At 40.7% G+C, this 24,349-nt stretch overlaps 1 protein-coding gene across 1 annotated transcript in view; it reads right to left on the bottom strand.

Annotated features, from left to right (window-relative positions):
- ARMH3 (armadillo like helical domain containing 3) overlaps window positions 1-24,349 on the bottom strand; it is a 2,648,735-nt gene that overhangs the window by 2,617,058 nt on the left and 7,328 nt on the right. The window contains exons 3-4 of the mRNA XM_044055591.1: window positions 15,992-16,099; window positions 2,823-2,915 (exon numbers count right to left, since the gene is read on the bottom strand). Of these exons, the coding sequence (XP_043911526.1) occupies window positions 2,823-2,915; window positions 15,992-16,099 (201 nt within the window). The remainder of the gene's footprint in view (window positions 1-2,822; window positions 2,916-15,991; window positions 16,100-24,349) is intronic.

Here is a 24,349-nt window from a genome sequence, read left to right on the forward strand (position 1 = left end):
TGAATAACACTTTCAGTGAAGGTAGTATATTTTAAAGGATTCTGTTTGAATTTGTTACTTGATTGCTGAGATAGCATAATGGTGAAAGGTACTATTTTTTGTATTTATTTGTAATATTCCAACCATCTGATATAGTTCAACTTTATGTGAAGTACAAATTGCAATATGCTCTTAACTGCAGCTAGGCAGGATCTGTAAGTGCATGGTGTTTACCCTTTCTCTGTAGCTGCACAACTACAGAATTACTATATTAGGCAAAGAGAATGAGGGGATAAAACCACTCTGTAAACAACAAAATAAATAATTTTGAAATGTTAATGTAGAAACAAGGAAACTGCATTTTATGTTTTAAAATGCAGTTCTGATCCTTTTCTGATAGAGCATCTGCAAAGGACCTTGATCTATCAAAATTAAATGTGTGTGTGTGTGTGTGTGTGTGTGTGTGTCTGTAAAATATATAAAAGTCTGAATGTCAATTGTGTTTCTGCCAGTATAAAAGATCAAAATTACTGTATTTGTTTGTGGGAGGTCATAGTACAAGCAGGGCATGGGAATTTATTCTTTCCCCACTGTACTGCGATTTCAGAGATGGTATATGCAAATTGCAGGCTTATCCTTCTACCTAAAAGAGGATTTTCGTTTTCTAGTTAATATTTACATTCTCGGCTGGGGTGTCTTCTGTGCAGTCTGCATGTCCTCTCTGCGGTCATGTGAGTTTCCTCCGGGTGCTCTGGTTTCCTTGCACACTCCAAAGATGTGCCATCAGGTGGACTGGCCACTCAAATTGGTCCTAGGAGGGAGTGTGCATGTGAGCAGTAGTACAGCTGAACTACTGTGGCAGGGCTAGCCACCTGGCAGTGTAAACCTTGGCTCACGAAGATTGTCACTGTTTAAGTGACACCCAACCCCATGTGCAAAAATGGGAAAAAGGGTTGAGGATGGATGGATTTACAGTTTCAATTTTTCTAGATGTTTTAGTTCTAAACACATGGTTCAGTAAGGCTAGAACACATTTGTCAATATTTACTTGTCATGTAGACAGTAGTGCTACATTCTAACTGGGCTATAACTAGTTGGGCTTCCCACATTACAAAGATTAAAATAAATAAATCCCAAAATAACCTAAACAGGTTTATACCAAAAAACATGTTAAACTGATTTAAAGTTCTTCATTTACATTCTGCTAGCTAGTCTGTATTATACTACTTATAAACAGACATAGGCAATAGGAAGGGCAGTGTCGCCATAAGAAGCAAACACATAATTCTGGTTCTCCAAATCTAAAGAAGCCCAAATGAAAGTTTCTCTGTTCAGCAATCTTACATGCAAGTAGTTAAAGTGAATATGCTTTGTCTTGGACTGTGATATTTGGGAAGGAATACTATAGCTACACTCACACCACAAGAGTAAAATGATCCCAAAAGTAAGATGAGCTCACCGGAAAAATACAGAAGCATATCTGTGCAGTGAACAGCAACAGCCACATCTGGAACATTATGCTCTGTATCTGCTGTACTTGGCACTCACGGGCTGAAAAAAGCAAAATTACATAACTACAGATAAACTTTGGATAGCGCAGTAGTGCAGCGGTAGCGTTGTCTCCTCACAACAAGAGGTTCTCCAGTTCAATTCTTGGCTAGGGTGCCTTCTGTGTGGAGTCTGCATGTCCTCCCTGCATTCGTGTGGGTTTCCTCTCACGTTGTAAAGACATGCATCTGGAGCGTTTCTCCCCGGGCCGCCCTTGAAAATTGGCTTCGTTCCAAGTTGGACTTTCCCTGTAAACAAATGTTAAATAAATAAATACAAAATAAATCCATCTTGATATGCAAGTCTGAGTCATGGATACAGACAAACAATGAGCACAGACGTTACTCGGGACTTCTCAAAGTCAAAGTTGAAAAGACAACATGACAAAATCTTATTAGTGCCTCACCTCACCCTAACTTCTCTATCTTAACTCTGTGTAAAAGTTGAGAGAGGCCTAATGTGTTATGAAGAGGAATGGCCTTGCGTATGAACTAATAATGGATTTTCTATTCTTTCTCTAACAAAACACTTTTATAAGGAAGAGAAAATGAGAACTTATCTATTGCCTGAATTGTTCTCAATGTACTCACATATTTATAAGCATTCTTGTACTTTTCTGTTGAGGAGAAAATGAACTTTAAGTGTATACAAACAATAACGTCTTAAAATGATAGTCAGGAAAAGATTAAGTGAAGACAATATAAAAACAGGGTTATGATTGCTACCATATTAGTATGTGCTCAAGAGGTGAATCTTGGCATTAATGTTAAGAACGAAGAGAGTTAAGACTGGTGAGACACGATCACAACTCTGTAGTGTATCTACTCCATGTACTACAAGTTATAAAAGAAAAAAAAAGCACAGTGTTTTACTAACTTTGAAAGTCAGTAAAACACTTAGCAAGTACTAGTGCATGGACAACATGTAAATACTGCAGGAAAAAGTCAGGGGCAGTTTTTAAATACTTCTCTAAGTTACAAACTGATGTTTGTAAAGTTCAGTGGGGAGAATATGAGGCAAGATATCTCGGGACAGCTCAGAATGAGGGAACATCCTTTGACTGAGACCCGACCGTAAAAGCACTTAGGGGGTGTGTAACAATTGGTACACACCTCTAAAAGCACTGTTAAAATCGGTTCTCATGCTACACAAGCACATTATAGGTTTATCTTCTTTCCGACTTTGCAGCATAATCATGGTGCTCCATATGTGTGTTCTATCACAATTAATCAGAAAATACAGTCCTTGTGTTGTAATAAAGGTATAATTAATATACATTGTCAGATGTTACCTACCGTCACTAAGCAAAGTAGGAGCTTCAAGCACAGACTCTTAAGGCTTTCTGAAGCCTCTCCACACAGAATAGAATCAAGGCTTTCCATCAAGTTCTGGAAAAACAAGATAAAAATTATCAGTATCATGAAAATGCATCACAATACAGAACTACTGTCTGCACAGACAATACAAATAACTGTTTCAAACACATATCGGCATCCTGGAGTTACTATTTAAGTGTGTATATGCAACGAGCTGTAATCTGCATGTGGTAAGCAAACATATTACAAGCTGTATTTACTGATTTACACTTTGATGACCAGATGTCTAACTAGGGAAGGCCCATATACAGCTGAGGTTCAGGAAGAAAACATTTTAAAGCAAAATCTTTCATAACTCAGGAACAGACCTCTCAACTGTCCCTGATCTTCAGGGATGTCCCTGATGTGTAGACTCCGATTGTAGGTCTGTCCCTCTTAATCCCTCTTAAAACTGGTGACTGCTGAAGAAAAGGTGTTGAATTGCCCTTAATAAATAATGACAGTAATTCAGAGTTATAGACATTTTATGTCAGAAAATCTATATTAATCCACATTCTCTTATTCTGCAAACGTTTCAGGTTAATAGTACAAATATTTAAAAAATGTCCCTGATTATTTGAGGATTAGTCCCTGATTCTGTTGAGATTCATCTCTGATCGCTTGAGAGCTATGCTCAGGAAATACAAGCAACATAAAGAGTAAGCAATACTGGTGAGTCATTCATTGACCAACTGATTGCAACAACAGATAGTAATCTGTGGAAGTCCAGGGACAAGGCACACTCATGACTGCTTAGATGATGTCCCCACAATAAGCTCAAGTCCAAAATGCAATGACTTGATAGCTAGAAAGCATGGGGGTAAAAAGTATTTAGAAAAAAAAAGCAAACAAAATGTAAAAGGATATATTCTCTGTATATCAGATGATCCAACAGTGCGCCCAACCGGCAACAATGGACCTCCAATTCTGTTGTCTCACAGACACACCTGATTAAGACAGGGTGTCTAGCTCCTTTGTTACTCAGTTTAACCCAGTTTGATGCATAAACGAGAAAGTTGAAAATATGCATCATACAAATAAATATGGGTTGTATTGATTTGGCTGACAGGGAGTATGTGGATATCTGTTTAAATGACTGCATTTGGCCAACTAGAGAGTCAAAAGGTGTGTAAGATGGACAGTCCCCAAGGCAGGGGAATGTTTCCTTTCCCCGGAGACTGTACGATCTTGGGAGTCAGAATATATAATTAGTATGGGGTGTGGGGAATGTTGTTTATGTTTGCATGCAGCGAGAATCAACCTCTGTGCATGTGTACTGTGTAAAGTGTACTAGAAAGTTGACATTTCTGTTTTTGATGTAGAATGGTTTATCTTCAGGATGTTGACATTCATGCTAGTCGATCAACTGAAAGTAAATCAGACACACACACAGATATACATGAATATAAATATATGCTTGAAAAACTAGAGTGGAGGCCACACCTGCAACCACTGAATGACAGGACTGTTTAAACATGGGGAGAGGACACTATCTGTTTTACCAGACTTTGGAATCCTCTGCAGTGGGCAATTCTAGATAAGAAAATAAACCTCAATGAATCTACAGAAACAGAACAAAAATACAAGAGCTCAGAAGAAAGACGTGTCACAAAGGCCTGTCTTATGGAAGCATGATCTGAGAAATAAAACTTTGTGATGATGTGAACCAATGACCAAGCAGATGCAGACAGCAGTTAGAAATAGAGACATTTCTGAAGGAAGCCACAGGAACAGCTCTGTTCACTGTAGAGTGGCTTTTGGCAGCAGTATTTCCCAACATTTGTTTATCCCTGATGGCAAAAGATAAGGTTAACAATCCATCTAGTAAACGTTTGCTTGGCTACTTATGCAACTCCCTCCCCTCTTTTTCTGAAGCAAAAGAAACAAATAGATATCCTGTCATACTGAACTCAAGCACCTTCTTCAGAAAAATCTCAGCCAGTGCTGTTGCTGTCTAAGACTCTCATTTTCTTGTCCCAGGAAAGTCAACTAAGATGATTGGGCTAGTTAACGGACAATTGTGACACCACTTCTGGGAGACAATTAGGTTTAGTTATACAGAGCACTGAAACACTGTGAAAAATTAAACAGTTTTCTTCAGTAAAGTCCGATGACCTGAAAAACACTGATCAAAGAAGCCAGCTACCAAGAAAAGTGCTTTCCAAGACAGGATGCTCAAAGGCACTGAAAAAGTAGGCTCAAACACAGGACACAAGACAGTATCAGTCAAAATTAAGGCTGCAAAGAGGTTTCTTTAAAGGTGGGTAAATATGCAGGAGTCTTTTGAAGGAGTGCCTAACCAACAAATTATACATCACAGATCTGTCTCCATAACGGTACACCAAGTAGATATACCAGAGATAAACTCAATGTATGTGAATAAGTGGCACCCAAATTTATAAAGGTCTTTGAGGAAGGTCAAAACCACCTGCAAGCTGACAGACTGCCTAAATAAACTGTCCACTTAACCGAACACAGTTGAGTAGGCAATAGTTTTCTGATGGCCTCTTGATATTCTGGCCAGGAGGTTCACCAGGTGCAGGATATATGTATAGGTAGATATATATGTATGTGTGTGTATAAATATATATATATATATATATATATATATATATATATATATATACATATATATATATATATATATATATACACACATATACACACACACACACACACACATATATATATATATATATATATATATATATATATATATATTTATATACACATCTACATATATATATATATATACACACACACACATATATATCTATATAGTTATGTACATACATACAAGCACACACACCAGGAGCAAGATTCTGAGGTGTAGTCAGCTGTCATCCCAACCAAGGTGGTCTTCTTTAGCTTGTGCTGGGATAGCTTCCTATACTGTTAGGGACCCAAGATCCAGAAACACCACTTTTCTTAGTTTCCACTGAGAGATAAGAGTCCTGTTTTTTGTTTCTGTGACTTTTGTGATGGGGTACAGAATCAGACAGAATGGCAGAAAACATACAGGAAGTTTCCCTACCAAAGAATACAAAAGACATATACAATCAACCTCTCCTTGCCCTAGTGAACTATGTAGAAAAGAGGGACAACAGCTTTCTCTTGATTAGCAAACAATTCATTCTTAAGGATGTCCCACTCCAAGAAGACTCTGAGCTTATGGGGTTCTTAACTCTCAGTTCCAGCTATAGGTTGAAGCTGTAGGTCTGGAAATCCCCTAGCACACACGCTTCTACCAGGATGTGAACAGCTGTAAACTTGATGCCCCTGTCTAGGGCTCACTGCTAGACATACATCACCTCTCTGCCCAAACAGCATAAGCACATGCTTCTCTTTTTATGTACAGTGTGGACTTGTCTGTCAGAAAGGGATAGGAGAGAATCTGGTCTCATATTTCCTTCAGAGCCATGAAGGCAAGAAATACTATTCCACTATCCAAAGTTCTGATCAAGCGATGTGGAGCATCCTGTCCTATTGAGGCTCAACCTGCCTGATGTACCATTTAGGAAATATGGAGCCTCCTGTCCCAGCCAGGGGCCTTATCGTCTCCAAATGATGCAGCAGCTGTGGCATGTTCCCCAGTCTGTTAGCAAAAGCACGTCATAAGGATATACATTCTGCTGCAGGAAGGGAAGACCTACAATGAGTTTAGTGGGGACAATTCATTACTCCAAACCAAAGCAACATGTGTCTGAAACCAGGAGAAAACTTGTCAGTGAGTAGTGACAACTCATTAACCTCTGCAACACCAGCATCATCAGCCAAGTAAATGACATTAGTAAGACCACACCTGCCATCAAGCTCAAAAGACTCAAGGATCTGCACCTGATCTTTTGTCTAAGTCTTCAAATAAGATGGCAAAAACACGAGTTTCTAATTCTTCTCTCTTGGGAGGAAAGACCTACACTCAAGTATCCTGCTCAGCCCGAACAAAGGTAATTTTATGAGCAGTCTCAGATAGACTGGACTGTTCTTGGCTGTCAGAGTCCTCAAAACCTGCAACCATGGAGTGCCCAAACGAAAAATGTGATGGAGTCTCCATGGTAGGTCTACCAGAATCCATGCATCCAGGTAAGAGAACCCATGGATATACTTCTCATGCAGGGGTTCTGTAGTGACTGCTACTTCTTTGGGAATGACTTTCAACGTACATGAGACTCCAAAATACAGCACCTTTATTAAACTGGCACCCACCCAATACAAAGCAAAGCAAAAGACCCTCCTGCAGGGACTCAACATTCTGATGTTCCAAAAGGTGTTTGTCACATTCGGTGACACAATTCAGGCACCCCATAGCAACATGACATGATCCATTAACAGCTGCACAGAACTTGATGCATGAGGTGTGCTCACTGAAGTCAGTGAGGTCCAAGATGGTGCAAAAATCTCCTATTTCTTTTAAAACTTAAAGAAGGCAAAAGTAAAACCCTGGCTATGTTTAATCAATTTCTATTGCCTCACTAAGATCAACAGACTATGCCTAGAAATGGTTTACACCCTTAAAAGAGTACTTCATAGGGGGTACACATGCCTGTATGTAACAATATCAACAACCTATTTATCTTTAGTGATGCTTCTCCAATACAGAAACTCAGAGAAGTGCCGACCAACAAAAGTCCTAAACAGAAGTTTATTGTGACTAAGGCTGATTGTGGTTTTCTCCTGGGCAACGTCAATGGGACACCCAAAGAGAAAAAAATTTGCATACTCCCCAGGGGCCTTCATCGTTCTATGAAGGGTTTCATATTCCTGAAAACTGTAGAAGACCAGGGAACTTGTGTAATTAAGACCCTCAACTGTGATCAGCATGTGTTCCTTCCCTAAAAGTTCTCGACCAAACTTATGGTAGGCTACAAGGCAGCCTAGTGCAGAAGTCATGGTATGGGTCTTAGCCAACTCTTTTTACATCCCAGGAAATGGAGCTCATTCCAGCTTCTCCCAGTGTATGGTCCATTACAGAGGTTAAGAACCCCGGGAGATGAAACAGACAGTTAAGGTATATAAGCTTCTTGTGTAAAGAGGCAACCACCCTCTTGCTAACCCTGTGTAAAGCTTTGGATTCTTAACAAGCCATTAGGTGGAAAGGTGCTGTGGCCACTGGGACCTATGATGGATTGACGATATTAAGTAGACAGTCTGTCTTAGTAAGTCTGGTCAAGATCTCACTCCATTTTACTGGGGTTTTACAGAGAATATTAGCCTTACTGAAAGCAGGAGAAGCATAAGCCACACGTTTCCAGACTGCAAAGGATCCATGGGTAGGAAAGAATTGGGGATTCTCCTCCTTACCTAGATATTAATTTGGCATTCATTGAAGGAAATCTTTATTTAGGTCACAGATAAGTTTCCCTGGAACTTTGGAGGCTCCTTTCTAGGACAGGAAGGAAATAACACCTTGACCCTGTCTCTAAGATGAGTAGATCCACACTCTTCCAACTTGCTTGTAGTTCACCCAAGCATCACAGAGTAAGTTAACAGAACTGTGTTTTGGGAAAAACATTTGTTGATAGAAATATTAAGACAGGAATGGCCTGTGTATGACCCCATACTGGCATCAAGCTAAGTTCCCCAAGAAAGCATTCCTGCACCTACTAGAACATGTCATAGTTATCAGCCAGCTGACAAATCCTGCACCTGGATCTCTCTCTTTCAGGCACTGCTGATATGCAAATCCCAGCAGAGCCCTGAGTCACTGAGCCCAAGGTCTTGGTAGAAGAGTCCTCAGTCCTGAGTATAACTCCCTAAACCATGCAGGGGCATCAAAGGAAGACTCCTTGGGTGAAGGGCAAATGTAGTTATGCTACCAGCCTCTCAACTAAGTGAGAGGCAGTGTGGATACCTTGGGAAACGGCTCTTATATGGCTGCGTCTTGCCAGTGATGCATATCTCACTTGTCTTTTGTCAGCAAAAACATGGGTGTAAGCGTGATCCTTCAGTACTTATACCCAACATTACCCTGGCAGTGAACGTCTCTTCAGAGTTCTGTAACCAGTATTTTGCCTCCTGTTCGCTACATGCTCCAGCACCAAACTGGGATAATGTAATGGACCTCCTGTCGAAGGTTATGATGAGCATGCTCAAACTGCCACAATTCTGTACAGTCAAGCAGGTTTCAGATTTTTCTCTTCTCTCTGTCTTGACTATGCAGAAATGCTGGCACTCATGGCAGCATTTGACACTATGCAACTCACATAAGCAACAGAGATGATGCCATTGTGTTGATCCTGGCAAATAAGTTTGTGATCAGAGGAACAGTTGAAAAGTTTTAAAACGTTTTGAGCTTCGATGTTTCAGTGTCTGAACTTTTCACACAAGGCTGAAGACTTGTACTGCATAACCAGCTTAGCACAAGGGCTAGACATATTCTGCCCCCAACCCTAGCCCTGCCGATCCCACACCAAGTACACTGGCCAAAGAGAAACAATGGTAGAGTTGACAGCATAAGAGGAAATTCACATCATCTGCTGCAGAGAGTTCCTGAAGACAGGTCTATGAATACTACTACTATGTATATTACTTACAGCGATGGAAATGGTAAAAACAAAAGTAGAAGAAAGGTGAAGACAGGTGGAACTAGAACAATAAAAATGTGACCAGAAGGGTTATAACAGAAGCACAGCCTTAGAGGCAGTAAAAATGGAGGGTAGACATGGGCGAATATATACATGACTCAAAAGGTCACACACGAGCAAAAAATGCACTGAAAGGGCATAGAAACAAAGGGAAAAATTAGAAAACAGAAACAAAATGGAGAGAAGGCCAAGAGTGGGACAAGCAAGGAAACAGAAGTAAAATTAAGATGCTTAGTGAGAGAGAACAGAAAAAATGAGTTTTTATTCAATTAATTTTTATCTGTGTGCTTTACATCATTTACTACTATTGTGTTAGTAATGTTTATTGTGCTACACTTTTTTTGGGACACATTTTGGTTTTCGTTTTTTCTACTGATACTCAAAAATCTGCTGGTGGTGTGGATATTCTGCTTACTCCAGATTTAACTCACAATTGTTTTTTTTTCCCCTGATTGGATTCAACTTTTAAATGCAGCTTTTAAACGGTGGTACATAGCTGGACCTGCTGCTCTATGTGCCTGGGCTGTTTTGTGACGCATTTCCTGCTACTTTATTGAACAGCTCTAAATCAAGGTTGACCCTGCTACCAGTCACATACGCATAAAGATAGTTATTTTTATTTAATAAAACTCCATTTGTGTGCATTTAAGTGCATGTACTGCTAATCTCTTAACACAAGTTATTATGCCAGAATTTTGTTCATTTGGGAGGATTTTTGGCTTTTTTCTATTGAGAATAGGACATTTACTGGTGTTCTGTTTGCTCCATGTCTAATTTACAATTACTTTTCTGTCTGACATGATTTTTAAGTTTAGCTTTTATATTCCACTGCACAGCAAGGGTTGGTGCTCTTTCACTGGCTTCATTAAGCTGCACTGCATTGCTAAACAAAGCTACTAGATTGAAAATGTCTAACCTGAATGGACTGTGTTGCTCTGTGTGCAGCAACAGTGTGTGTGTTGCCCTGTATAATGCAATTCAGACTTTTAATCATTTGTTTCTAACATTTCCCATATTCATCTTGGTTCCTCACCTAGTTTGCAAGGCTGCTAAAAGTTGCGATTGGCAGCTCAACTTGATTCTACGCTACTCTGAACTGCTCGCTGTTGCTGCTGTTTGCCATAGGAACTGCTTGTTTCCTCCCAGCTTAACAGCACTGTCTTGCACACTGCTGCAGTTTAACATTTTTTTGCCATTCATCAGTTGCTCAAAATGTTGTTACAGTATCTCCTTGCGGTTCCAGGACCTTTCACAGCCATCATTAACAGCTACTAATATCTGTACTTCCCTTTGTACGTAGGCTAGTTATAGACCGCAACTATACCTAGTTGCATTCAAATCTGTGGCAACCAAGTATGATAAACTCAGAAGCAATCACTATGTGGCACCAGAGCTTATTGAGGTGTTGAAGTATGTGCTGTGTTGCATCCTAGAATCCATCACTGCATGGCACCTGGGCCTAATAACTCACTGAAATGTGTGTTGGTGGCATCCAATCCAACCTCTCTTTATTCAACTGGAGCTAATCAAGCTTTGAAGTGAGTGGTAGTAGCATCCAAGCCAACCACAAACCCTACAACTGCTGGCATCCGGACATAGGTTCATAGGTAGATACTGGGCTATCTGCCCGAAGGCATATATTAGCCCAGCCACACTGTGCGGTATTCACCGCCCCTTTGGTTAGTTCCCTAGGCCCTTGATCTAGCAGCTAGTACCCTTGGCCCCTATCTAGTAGAGCTGTTGGTATGATCCCTGGTATGTGCTTTCTGTTACCCATCCACTCGTCAAGGTTCCTCTTGAAGAGTGATAGTGAGGGGCTCTATCTTATGTTGATCGGGACCATGTTCCATAGCAAAAGAAGTCTTTGCGAAGGGAATCTATCCCTCCAGCATGTTCTATTAATTGTTGTGCTGAGGTTTATATCCCTAGAGCGTGTAGCTCTAGTGGATTTGGTTTCGCTAAGATGGAGCATGTTCAACAGTTCTGGGTTGGACATGGCTCTGTATGTTAGACAGAGATCGCCTCTGAGAAGGCGGTATGCAACAGAGAAAAGCCTTAATTTTTTCAATCGTGCTGCATAGGGCAACTGTTTGAGGCCAGTAATCCTCAGTGAGGTACCTCTGTGGTCTCTCCAGCTGCTGGAGATGCCTAGCCAGGTACATTCCAACTGGTGCATTGTACTCAATAATGGGTTTGATGAAGGAAGAGTAGAGGGGCACCACTACTGCCACAGATCTTGATGCAAACACTTTCGTGATCAGATGGGTCACATAAAAGGATTTTCTAACCACCTTGGCAACATGGTTATCAAAGGAAAGCTGACTATCTACTTGGGTCCCTAGATCCCTTATTACCACTTCAGATTTCAGGGGGTTACCTCCTATGTGGTAGTTCGCGGGTATTCTGTTTTTTCCAAAGGGGATTACTATGCATTTTTTAGCATTTAGCTTGAGACCATGGCTTTGACACCATGCATCAGTCTCGTTAAGGCCCTTCTGGAGGATATCCATGTCGGCCAGAGACTCTATTATAGCACCCAGTTTTCAGTCGTCTGCAAACTTGGTCAGCCACAGCCCATCAGTGCTTGCCTGTACTTCTGAGAAGTATATGCCAAACAGGAGTGGCCACAAGACAGAGCTCTGAGGCACACCGCTCATTACTGGACTGGATTCGGACATAGATCCTGCTACTCTTACACTTTGTGGGATCTGTCTGAGAGCCAGTTTGCGATCCATCTTGTGACGTAAGGGTTTATGCCCAGGTTGGTGAGTTTATCAATAATACCCAAATGGGGAATGGTGTCAAATGCTTTAGCAAGGTCAAGGTAAGCCGTGTGTACCTCCTTTCCCTTATCTATATCCTGAGTAACTGTCTCAAAGAAGTCCACCAGGTTCAGGAGACATGATCTGCCCTTGACAAAGCTGAATTGTGTGGGGTCAAGTGTTTGGAGGTTCCCAATCTCTCCATTTATGAGTTCCATAATGATTCGCTCTATTGCCTTACAGATCAGACTGGTCAGGTTTATTGGTCGGTAGTTCCCAGGGTCGGCTGTAGGCCCACCCTTGTGCAGCGGAACCACCGTTGCTGTGCGCCATTCTATAGGCACATATCCTGTAGAGAGGCTGAGACTGAACATGGTATTCAGATGTGGGGTTAATTCATTTTGGAGCTCACATATGACACAGCCCGGGACACCATCTGGTCCCATGGAGGCAGTGTTTTTAGCTTTAGATAGAGCCTTATTAACCAACGCATCAGCAATAATTGGAGTTACACAATCCCCTGGAATAGTAATAGGCCCTGTAGGTGGTGAGGGGGGAGAGAAATTTGCACTGAACCTGTCAGCCAATGTTGGAAATGTCAGTGGGGTTAGTGTATTTTGTTCTATTTTGTACTAGCTCAGAACAGACCTGAGCGTTGCCATTTAGGTTTTTGACGTAACCATAGAAGGCCTTACGGTTATCCTTGGCAACTTTCTTTTCGAAATTGGCTTTAGTTGACTTGATGAGGGCCCTCAATTTCTTACTAAAGCTGATCAGGGAAGATTTTTCTACTTGAGATTTGGCCTTTTTTTGTATAAGTCTCCTCCTTTTATTGTATAGTTTGCTTAAGGCCGGGGTCCACCAGACTGGTTTCTTCTTGCTTGAGGAAGGAGTCTTGGTTTTATTTGGGATAGCATGGTCCATGCAATCCTGAAGATGTATATAAAGTGCCTTGGTGTAGGATTTTGCATTCTAGATATCTTGTTCAGTTTTACTACCTGTACCTCACTTACTATTATACGGAATTCATGTATTGCTCTCTTACTACAGTATGTTACAACTGTATAGTACTCTCAGATCTACTGTACTTAATTGACTCCCAACTTTTCAGCCTTCATACTACTGTTATTATACCGAATTTCTTTGCTGTACCAAACTACAGTTGTGTACTAGTATCAGCTTATACTTGTTGTTGTTGTGACTTTCATCTTTTCCTGGTTAGGGGTCGCCACAGCGGAACTCTGGTCCGCTAATGATTGGCAGTTGATTTTTACGTACTTAATTGCCAGCCCTGACACACAAACTTCAACGAAGGTACGCCCATTCACCCATGTCTCCACGCAGAAGATGCTCAGTCGAACCTGCTAAATTATGAAATTCCTTCCCTGTAGGTTCACGGTCAATGTTCAAAAAATTAAAAAAAAAATCAACCCATGGGAGCAAGTTAAGTATTTACCATTAGTTAAAGGCTTTACAGCCATAAAATGTGTCTACAGCCCTTTTAAAGGCAAAGATCCTCCTTGCGGTACTAACTCTCATAGGTAGACTGTTTCATTCTATCCCAGACCTAAAATGGAAGAAAGTATACATATAGCGTGAGTTAGATTTTGGCAAATTTGCCAAAAAAACTAACTTCTTTTCAGAATGAGTGATTCAGAAAACTGGCTCCTGCTGTGGCGGAAAGTGATTCTCCATTTTGCATCTGAACAGTAAAATAAGACCTCTGCGTATCAGCATATAACCAAAAGAGAACAGTGTTATGCTCTTAACCAACAGAGTACACTGTCATGTTCCTCATTCCCTACTTACAAGGGAGATCACCTAACCCACAATAATTCTAGTAAGTGATCTTTGAGCATGTTTCAGGCTTTTAACCTGTAAGGAACTATAAGCATAAAATAGTTTATATAAAGGAAGAAGGACGTCAGCTGTCCAACTAAAAAAACGGTGTCTTAATGTTTATTAAAATACCATAACGCCTACCTATCACACTTTATTTTAGGCTGGAATCCACAAGAATTCCCAAGTCTTAAACAAGCTTTACCTCAGCTAGAATTTGATCATCTAAGGCACATGGGGTACCTGCAATTCTGTTTTCCAAAATACATAAAACTGTGTTTCCTAACAATAAAGCACTTTGTTTTTCAGTTCTGACCACTGAGTCAATAGGTCTAAATATTCTGGTAACATACTCTGTTCCTGGATATTTGAGATGATACCATCCACCTTGGTATCATTTATGAACTTGCTTAGTCAAAAGTTTTACCAATTACTGGGAAGTGGGTCATAAAAATACAAAAAAGTACCGTCTCAAGCACTTATCCATGGGTGGACTCCTCTAGAAATGCTTTTAGAGTCTAAAATAGTATTGCTGACTTTTACTGTAAACTTCCTCCCCTTAACTAGCTTGACATCCTACCAGTTATGAAAGTATTCATTTTAAGGCAACAAACAACTTCAATAATAGCATTACAGGATACCAAATAGAAAACTGTAGCAAAATCAAGGCATATTATAGTTCAACATAGAGATCTTGATCAAGACAGATATTTACATCAAGATAAAATAGATAGGTAGGAACATCCCGATGTGGTGCAAAATGCTAGGGATACAGGCAGAACCATGAATCAAAGAAATGACATGCCATTCAAAACATTTACATAAAATGCAAGTCAAACTTGATGGGCCTGTACTCCTCTACCATTGGGATACCCTGTGTCTTTGGAATGGGTACAACAATAGCTTCTCTCCAGGTATCCAGGGCACAACATTGTTCTAACGACTCCTGAAACAAAAGAGAGCAGATAAGCAGCTGGCTGGACAGTGTAATACATTTTTCAGGAAGAAGACATTCAACCAATCTTGCCCAGCTGCTAAGGTTTTCATAACATCACTCAGGGAATTATTTTCTAAGTTCACCTCAATAATTGGGCAGCATCCAAATGGCATCTTTTTTAAAAAAAAGTACAGTGTCCACACCCTTGCTCCCCTAAAAATATTTGTAGCAAAGGCGCTAGCTAACTCTTTAGATTCAATAGCCTAAGACTCATAACATCCATTACATCTCATATGCTACTAAGAAACTGCATCCTTCCTATAGCTCACAGAGTGTTTAAAAAGAGTACTGCTATGATGGGAAGAATTATTTGCAAACCTTACCTCTTACAAGCTCCTGGCACTCCTTACCAGACTTTTACATGACTAATGTGATCTGGATATATCTGAACCCATTTTTCAAACTTGGTGCTCTCCTATACCACTGTCAGTGATTTTCATAGATATTTTGCTCTTTCATCCTTTGCCAATGAATACACCTGAACATTCCTCTTTTTTACACATGCAGAAACTAAGGGAAACATATTTCTCAAGTAGTTAATAAAAACTAAAAATTGACCATTTCTTAGCAACACATATCTTTCCATTTCCATTGCAAGATTTCATAATTTACAGCAGTTTGTCAATGTTAAACACTTGCAAACAGCACTCCTCTGCAAAATTACAGTTTTATCTAACCATTTCCATCCTGTCCAGCATTGCTTGGCCATTCTGCTAAACCTGAACATTTTCTCTTGTTCTTACCTCAAGTAGTCAAAGCCCCAGTCTCCCAAATTATCCAAAATTTAAATGAGGAAAAAAAAAAAGAAAAAAAAAGGAACATCTCTGCTGTTTATATTTACTTCGGCTGTCTGTGTACTTCAGATACCAAGCTCAATAAATGAAACAGCTTACTTGTGTTAGCCAGAATTACTTTACTCCAACTTACCTTCATGCGCAATTCTGCCTTGTCAAATCCCATCAGCATGTTGATGATATCAAAGCCAGAGGAAGACTTGTTTTTCTGATGAACTCCTCGAATCAGAGCACACAGTGTCTAAGGAAGAAAGACAAAACGGGAAGAGTGACCAATTGATACCTCTATAACACATAACTTATTCTTAAGTGAAACATTTTCTTTGCCTCACAGTTCTAGGTTAGGCAAAGCTGAAAAAAATACATTTAGTTGCAGTTATCCAATAGCACACTGTTGAGAAACATTCCGCAACCTTTACCTCTGGAACTGCAAGATGTCTTTGTTAATGTAGCCATATCTCTCAAGTATACCTCATTATGAAGAATATTCCTCATTTTGGGTCCTAAAAAGTTCAAGTTCTTCACAGAAATAGTCTGCCATAAAATCAGTATTGGGTATTTTTTTAACCGATATCTATGGTAAATAATACAGGACCATATTATTTAATCAAAAGAATATTTTATAACTGTATAGTAATCCGTTTTAACAGTCTGTGAGCTTCCTAGTTGAAGCTGTTGGTAAGCAGTTACTAAGTGTTCCACATTTTGCCACTATGTTCCACATTATGAGAGGTAGTGTTGTTCATTTTGGAGATGAAAGGTTGAGATCTATAAATGTAGCTATGAAACCTAATTCTATCTAGGTTCCCATATATGTTAAAAATAAAAAAACGTAAACTGCTAAATATAAACGGCTTTCACCACTACTATAGAAAATTAACAATGGGAACAACTGTTCACAGATTAGAAGCAGAGGTTCCAAACAGGATGAAGACTCTATGCTGTATGACAGGTACACTAGGCTGTGGTAAATATAACTATTTTTCAAATAAAAAATTCAAAATCTGTACAATATATGCAATTGCTTCCAGCAAATCATGCAGCATTTAATTCATTAATGCCCACAAGAACTCAAATAATTTCTGACTGCCAGAAGGCTGGATCACAAATGCCTAGACTTGCGAGTCAAAAGAGATGTTAAATATGAGAAAACCTCTTCAGATAAACAAGATAAATTTTGCACCTGTCTTTTTCAGTTGAAGGCATTTTTTCACATGTAATGTGCTTAACTGCATCGCTTAACACTACTAATTCAATACAATGATTAAGCTGCAGCAAGGCAAACATGGTGTGTGTGGTCTGGCTTTCGGGTACCATTGGCTTGAATGGAGAAAGTCAGTTCAGATATCTAGCCTTATACTTATTAGGCTAAAATGTTGTAAAATGCATAAAAAACTGCACATTTTAATGGTAAAATAGAAGAGTTTCAGCACTAATTTCTAACAGATGGACAAAGTAGAGCTGCCCCTCCCAGCCTGACACATCCTTTTAAGGCACTTGACATAAACGGACCACAACTTCCTATACACCGCACTGCAAACAGGATGTTCTAATTTGAAATCTAATTGAAATAGAAAATAAATAACATTGGACTCTTGCAACGGGGGTTGCCTAAAGGACTGCATTCCTTTCAGAACTGCTTCATTCCAGAATACCAATATAAACATTTTGCAAGTACTATGACCGCTCTGTTTTTTAAATGCAACTGCTGAAAATTAAGTTAGTCTTTGATTTACTTCTGAAGAGTACAGTGGATTTTTCTGCAATGACAACTCATATCTAGAATTTATTGCTTGCGAGTTTTCTAGAAATGCTAGATGCTCTTAGACATTAAAGGAATACAGAGTTTAGTAATACTTAAATTAAAAATCACAGAAGGACTAAGTAGCTGACAACTAGAGTTTTTCTAACTGACATTACCTTGATCAAACCCTTTCTTTTCCTCTGTGCAACTGTGTTATCTTCTTGTATATTTAAGTTTCAAGCCGGACTCCATAACTTTACTGATATCAAAGAATGCTGTTATTCAGTTTCAAAAACTTGTGGGCTGGTTATCAATGCATGTAAAGGCAACTAGCACAACTTGTGAGTTATTTATTTATTTAACATTGGTTTAACATTGGTTTACCAGGAAAGTCAGACTTGGAATAAAGCCAATTTTCAGCGAAGGCCTGGGTAGAAACACTCCAGACGCATGTCTTTGTAACATGGGAGGAAACAGGAGGAAACCCACATGAACACAGGGAAGACATGCAGACTCTACACAGAAGGCACCCCAGCCAAGAATTGAACCGGAGCACTTCTTGCAGTGAGGCAACAACACAACCGCTGAACCGTCCAACTGCTGTACCACTGCACCATCTGTAACTGTTGGCATCCACCTTTCAAAGTGTGAATGTTTTAGTTACAGCTACTAAACTACTATATTATGGTTGACTTATTTTAACAGCAAACAGTAACTGAAATCTTGGTGTGCTAGACAGATCTAGCTGATGGGAGCATGCAACCATAAAGACAGGAAAAACAGTACACTATTACCATTAGGCCTACATGGGGAAACTGTGTGTAAGACAGCACTAGAAAATGTTGAGATGAGGGCAAGGTAGGTTATATCCTGGGAATCCAGGAGTTATAACTCTGTTTTACAGGGATCCTGAAAACACTTGTTCCTCCAGAAGTCTTGCAATGCAGGTTGGTGGGAGGGGAGTTGAGGAAGAATGAAAATGGACAACACAGATGGAAGTTATGGTGAGCACATAACTTCATCCGATGATGTCAATTTTCATTCTATCCCCAACTATTGGGACAGAGTCCCTAACTACCTTTTTCCAGGGTAGACTTGAGGAAGGATATTCCTGAGCACCACAGAACCAAATGATGCCCCTCCCTCTGGAGACCAAATCCAACTTTTAATGAGTGACAAAAGTATGGGGAGTAACCCAAGTTGTTGCTGCACATTTGAAAAATTGTGGAAGCCGCCATGGATCTAGTGGAGTGCGCCTTCAAGGAATGTGGGAGAGTAATGCCAAGTTTAGTATACACGAATGAAATGCAATTTGCCAACCACTTTGATAACATAATCTTAGAAGCTGGTTCTCCCAAAGTTGGTTCAGAAAATGAGATGAACAATTGGTCTGCTTTTCTGATTTTCTTGGTGCTATGCAAATAAAAGCATAACTGTCTATGAACATCCAGTAAATGCAAGATATATTCTCCTTTGTTGGTAAACCTAGGAAAGAAGACTGGTAAGGTAATGGCTTGATTAATACTTGATTCTGACACCACCTTCAGCAGGAAGGACGGATTAGTACACAAGGTCACCATCTTTGTGGAAAATCAAATATGGAGGTTTAGAGGACAATGCTTGGATCTTGTAAATTTTTCTTGCGGAAGCAATGGCAATCAAGAAAATTGTCTTAATGTAAGATCATTACGGACACATGTAGCTGAGGGTTCAAAAGGGGATTGTGTGAGAGACTGTAGCATCAGATTTAAATCCCATGGAGGGGTAGGGTCTTTAAAAGGAGGCCTTAGGAGAAGAGTACCTTCTATGAAGCCATTGCTCAATTTGTGAGAAGCTATGGAGGAGTCATTAAATTCAATGTAGTAACTGGAAATTGCTACCAGCTGCACTATAATGGTTGAAGAACTAATACTGTTTAGAAATAAGTTGGCTAGAAAGTCCAAAATGTAATTGGTAGAGGATAGAAAAGGGTCAAAGTTGTGTCCAAACAACAAACCTTTTCTATTTACTGGAATATATTTTTCGTGACGAGGGTTTATGGGAAGATAGAATTATACAGCGAACATGTGAAGAGAGCATGGATTGTCTGTCTATTAACGGAAACGGAAAAGCCAAGCAGTCAGCATGAGGTTTAGTATATCTGTATGAGTCATACCGGTCAGGTGAAACAGAAGTCCAAAGTCAGACCTAGGTTCTTCGGTGGTTGAACCAGGCGAGGCCAGAGAAAGGGAAACCAAATTTGTCAAGGCCAATAGGGTGCAATGAGGATTACTGTGCTCTTTGACTTGACAGCTTTTGGCAGAAATATTGGAATCAATCGAATTGATGAAAAAGCATATAGAAGACCAGGGGGACCAATTGTAAAGTAGAACATCCCTTGGTGACTTCCCCTGTGGAGGAAGTAGGGCAAAGTAGTTGCTGTACTTGTTTAGGGGAGAAGCAAAGAGGTCAGAGCAAAGCTGACCCCACTGGTGGAAAATCTTGTCCGCCACCATTTTGTTGAGGGACCATTCATGAGGAAGAATATACCTGCTCAGTTTGCCTGATATAACAATGGATTGCCCCAGAATGTGCGTTGCTAATAGAAAGAGGTTGGAAGAGATCACACACTGCCAGACCCTGAGAGCTTCTCAACACAATGGGTAGGATTTGGTTCCTCCTTGTTTGCTGACATAACATACAACTGACATGTTGTTTGTTTGAATTGCAACTGTCCCAGAATGGAGACCATCTTGAAATGATGGCAGTGGCAAGAGCACCACTCTCATCTCCAGGACATTTATGTGCAAACTGGCCTCTCTGGGCAACCAAGTGTCCTGGACTCTCTTTCTCAGATAATGCTCCCTCCACCCTACCTGGGAAGCATCCATGGTCACTACAGCCTTGGGCTGTTGGGGAATGAAAGGACGACCATGAAGTATTTGGTTAGACTGAATCCAACAATTCAGTTCTCTTTTGCATGCCTGGGTAATTCTAATCTGATACAACATTGACTGATAAAGGACTGACCATTGAGCAGCTAGCATCCACTGAAGGATCCTCATGTAAAACTTGGCTATTGGAACTAAAGTTACTGCCACAGCCATCAAGTCTAGACTATGAATAACAAGATGGTCTGAAATTAAGGTGCTCATTATAACCTTCTTGACTTGTGACCTTATTGTTTCAACTCTGTGTGGTGGAAGAGAAGCGATGGCAGATTTTTGTATTGAGAAGTGCTCCTATTAACTCCAATGTCTGAGCTGGATGTAGTTGTGATTTGTCGCACTTTATGGTTATCCCCAGAACAGTGCAAGTCTGGAGAGTCTAATCTCTTGCGTATATCAGCTGATACCTGGTCAGAGCGGAAATGAGCCAGTCATCCAGGTAGAGAAACATGAGGAATCCCTGCAGTCTGAGGTGAACTGCTACTACTGCCATGTATTTGGTGAACATCCTGGGGGTTGTGGTGAGTCCGAAGGGCAGTACTCTGAATTGGTAATGCTTGCTCCCAGTCGGAAGCGTAGGTACTTTCTGGATCACCTGTTAATTTTTATATGATAACAGGAAGCCTGAAGATCCATAGAGCACATCCAGTCATACTTGTTGAGAAAAGGGAGAATGGAGTGAACCGTGACCATCTAGAATTTGGTTCACTGAACTTATTTGTTTAAATTAGTGAGATCCAAAACTGGTCTCCAGTCCCTGTTTTCTCTGGCACCGAAAGAACCCTCAGTACATTCCGGATCCTATTTAGTCTGGTGGGACCTCTTGGATGACTCTTTTTCAAGCAGTTTTTGAATTTGAATTGCTGCTTGATCCCTCTGTCTGGAACATTGGGGATTTTTCTTAGAACTGGAGGTGAAAAGGGTATTATGTAGTCCCTGGATATAATCCTCTGCACCCCAGTATCTTTTTTTTTTTTTTTTTTTTTTTTTTTTTTAAAGTCTAGCCAGGCTCTCTGGTGCAGGGATAAATGCCCTCCAACTGTCTCCAGAGGTGAGCAGTCGAGCCTCCACTCAGGACTGCTGGTAGGGTTTGTTAAAGAAAGATTTCCACGAACCCTGGATTTCTGGGCCACTTCAGCCATGTGGGCATCGCCATCCATTAGAGTTCCCTTCTCTACCTCTGGGGTAACTTCCTCCAAAAGTGTCCTGGAAAGAACCATGAGACTTTTTGAATCGCATCTTTTGGCTACTCAGCTGATTCCTGAAAAAGGATCTTTGGAGAGCTGAAAAATGTATGCCCATGGCAGACAAGGTCTTCCCATCCTTCTCACACCTGTAGTGCTTCCTTTACTTTAGGGCCAAACAGTGTAGTTCCGTCAAAAGAAGCACTGACAAAAGTGGACTTAAATGGCTCCAAAAAATCGCACAAGCACATCAAGGCACATCTTTTCAGCAAAATGTCTGAACCCAATACTTTTAAGGTTCCTTCCACTATGCTGCAAACTAACCTCATATAAGAATTGAATATAGACTTTAGGGTTGCCAACTGAGAAAGTACAGAACCTTGAACTTCTTCACAAATGGCTCCTGAGAGAGTATTTGACAACTGAAAGTCCAATCTCTTTGAAGTATAATAAAGTGTGCCAAATAGTTTGGTGACCTTAGAGCAAAGGGTTGCTGAAGCAAAGACACTTCCCTAATCTGTCCATCACCTGTAACTCTCTGTTGGGGAATGGACAGTGAAACTCTCATCAGTGAGTTCATTCTTTGTGGTCACTACTACAACCATGGCATCAACTGGAACCCCTATCCCCCACAACTGACTGTCCACAGGTGGTGCCATTATCCTGTATGGTCTCCGAGGTAGGGGTAATAAGCAGTTGGGTTTTTTCCACACCCACCACGTGACCATATCAATGAGCTCTAGGTTGAGTAACCCAGGAGGGTAAAGGGATCCAATACCGAAAGCCTCCAGGAAAACAGATTCCTCAGATATAGGTTTGGAGGGGGTCCAGCCACCTCTCTGTCTATAATTTTCTAGGATGTCCCCAAATGAGACATCTTCAGAAGGTGACTGTGGGGACCCCTTCATCTTCATCAAAATCTGCATCTACACTGATGGACTCCTGTTGGGAGTAAGTGTTTCTATACATCTTCCTGGGCACCTCCTCAGTGGGATGCCCTAGGGAGGTATTAACAGAGAAATTCAAAATTCCCTGAGAGGGAACCTAGGTCATGTCTAAATTACATAATCAAACTTTTAAAAGTTCAAACGTCATATGGTCGACACCATATGATCAAACTGTTAAAGTTTGAAAATGTAATAAAAAAAATAAATAAACCACAGAAAAAGCCTACCTGTACGGTTTAAGCTGGGTGCAAGACCCCCTGCACCCCCCCACACCCTGCTCTTTAAATATACCAACTCCGAGATCGCACTACAGTGCAGAAAGGGAAATCTTCCCATTCTGCACTGTACGGAGATCTCCATTAAAACGTTCAAATTTTTAAAAGTTCGATCATATCGCGTCAACCATATGACGTTCAAACTTTTAAATGTTCAACAATGTGATATAGACCCACCTGGGTCTTTGGTACTGGATGCCCCTGTGGGGAAAGGTGATGAGGTTCTTGACACTGTGACATCAAGGAAGAATGTCTAGGATCCAAGGAGGAAGGCGGTGTCAGATCTGCTAAAGCAGAGAAAACTCTCTTCACAGCCTTGAAAGCAGAGCTTGAAAGAGTGGAACAGGGTTTCAGATCTGAGAAGATGAGCTTCTGAGTTATCACATCTTTCTGTTCCGACAGCTATATCCCCAACATGGAAGCCTGAGCAGAAATTTCCAGTGCCAAAACTCTAAGGAGCAGAGACTGCTCCGAAAACTTTGGAGTCGAATGTTGCACTCCGGATCTGACAGGCAGACTTTGGCTCCGAGAGCTCTAGAGGTCTCAGAGAACATCTCGGATCCAAGGATATGAAAATCCCCAGCTGAGAGACTGACAGATCTGGATGGCTAGGATGCTGGGACTCCTAAGAACAGAAGGTGTTAGAGGTGAAATTTGCAAGGGAGGTGTTGTGGAAGGACAGATAACCTGACCCACAGGGTTAGGCACCAAAGGAAAACTATTCTGTCCCTGCACCAACAGGACCTTCCTCACCACTCTCTTCACATCTTCGTCTGTGAGGCTTCTGAAAGAACGAGTGGAGTATTCAGATTGAGACGTCTGTCTTTGTAAAAAGGGTGATGGGAGCCTGTCAGGAACTGGATCTAAGGACAGAGAGTATCTGGTGTGTGGAAGCACAACTGTCAAAATATATTAGACTTCCTTCTGAAGGAGTGCTGGAGAGGATCACAGAGAAAAATCTAAGACAGGCACAGCGCTCAGATCCCGCATTACAGTACTTAAAGGAAGTAGCCAACAAGACTCCTGATAACCAAGGACAGGGGGAATCATAATAAAAGGGCAAACTGCCATTGTAGACAGAATGAATTCCTGAAAGAGGGAGGTAGGAAAAAGTGCGACAGTTGTTAGTCTCAGCAGTCTGTCATTGGGTACTTCAGGCCAGAGCCACTAATACTCCGGTTTAGGCCATTTGGGTAGAAAGCACACAAAATTGATGCTTATGCATATTTTTTATTGGTTAGGTATTGGAAAAGATGCAAAGAGGTACTGCAAGACATGTGAGCAGTGCCAAAAAACTGGCAAGACAGAAGACAAATTTAAAGTTACTTTGATGCCAATGTCTGTTATCAAGGAAATGCTTCAGAGGGCAGTCATGGATATTGTGGGGCCACACAGTACCTCAAGCACAACAGAG

Source organism: Protopterus annectens, chromosome 14.part0, assembly GCF_019279795.1.
Source record: "Protopterus annectens isolate FY-2018-M chromosome 14.part0, PAN1.0, whole genome shotgun sequence".
In the NCBI taxonomy this organism is placed as follows: domain Eukaryota; kingdom Metazoa; phylum Chordata; order Ceratodontiformes; family Protopteridae; genus Protopterus; species Protopterus annectens.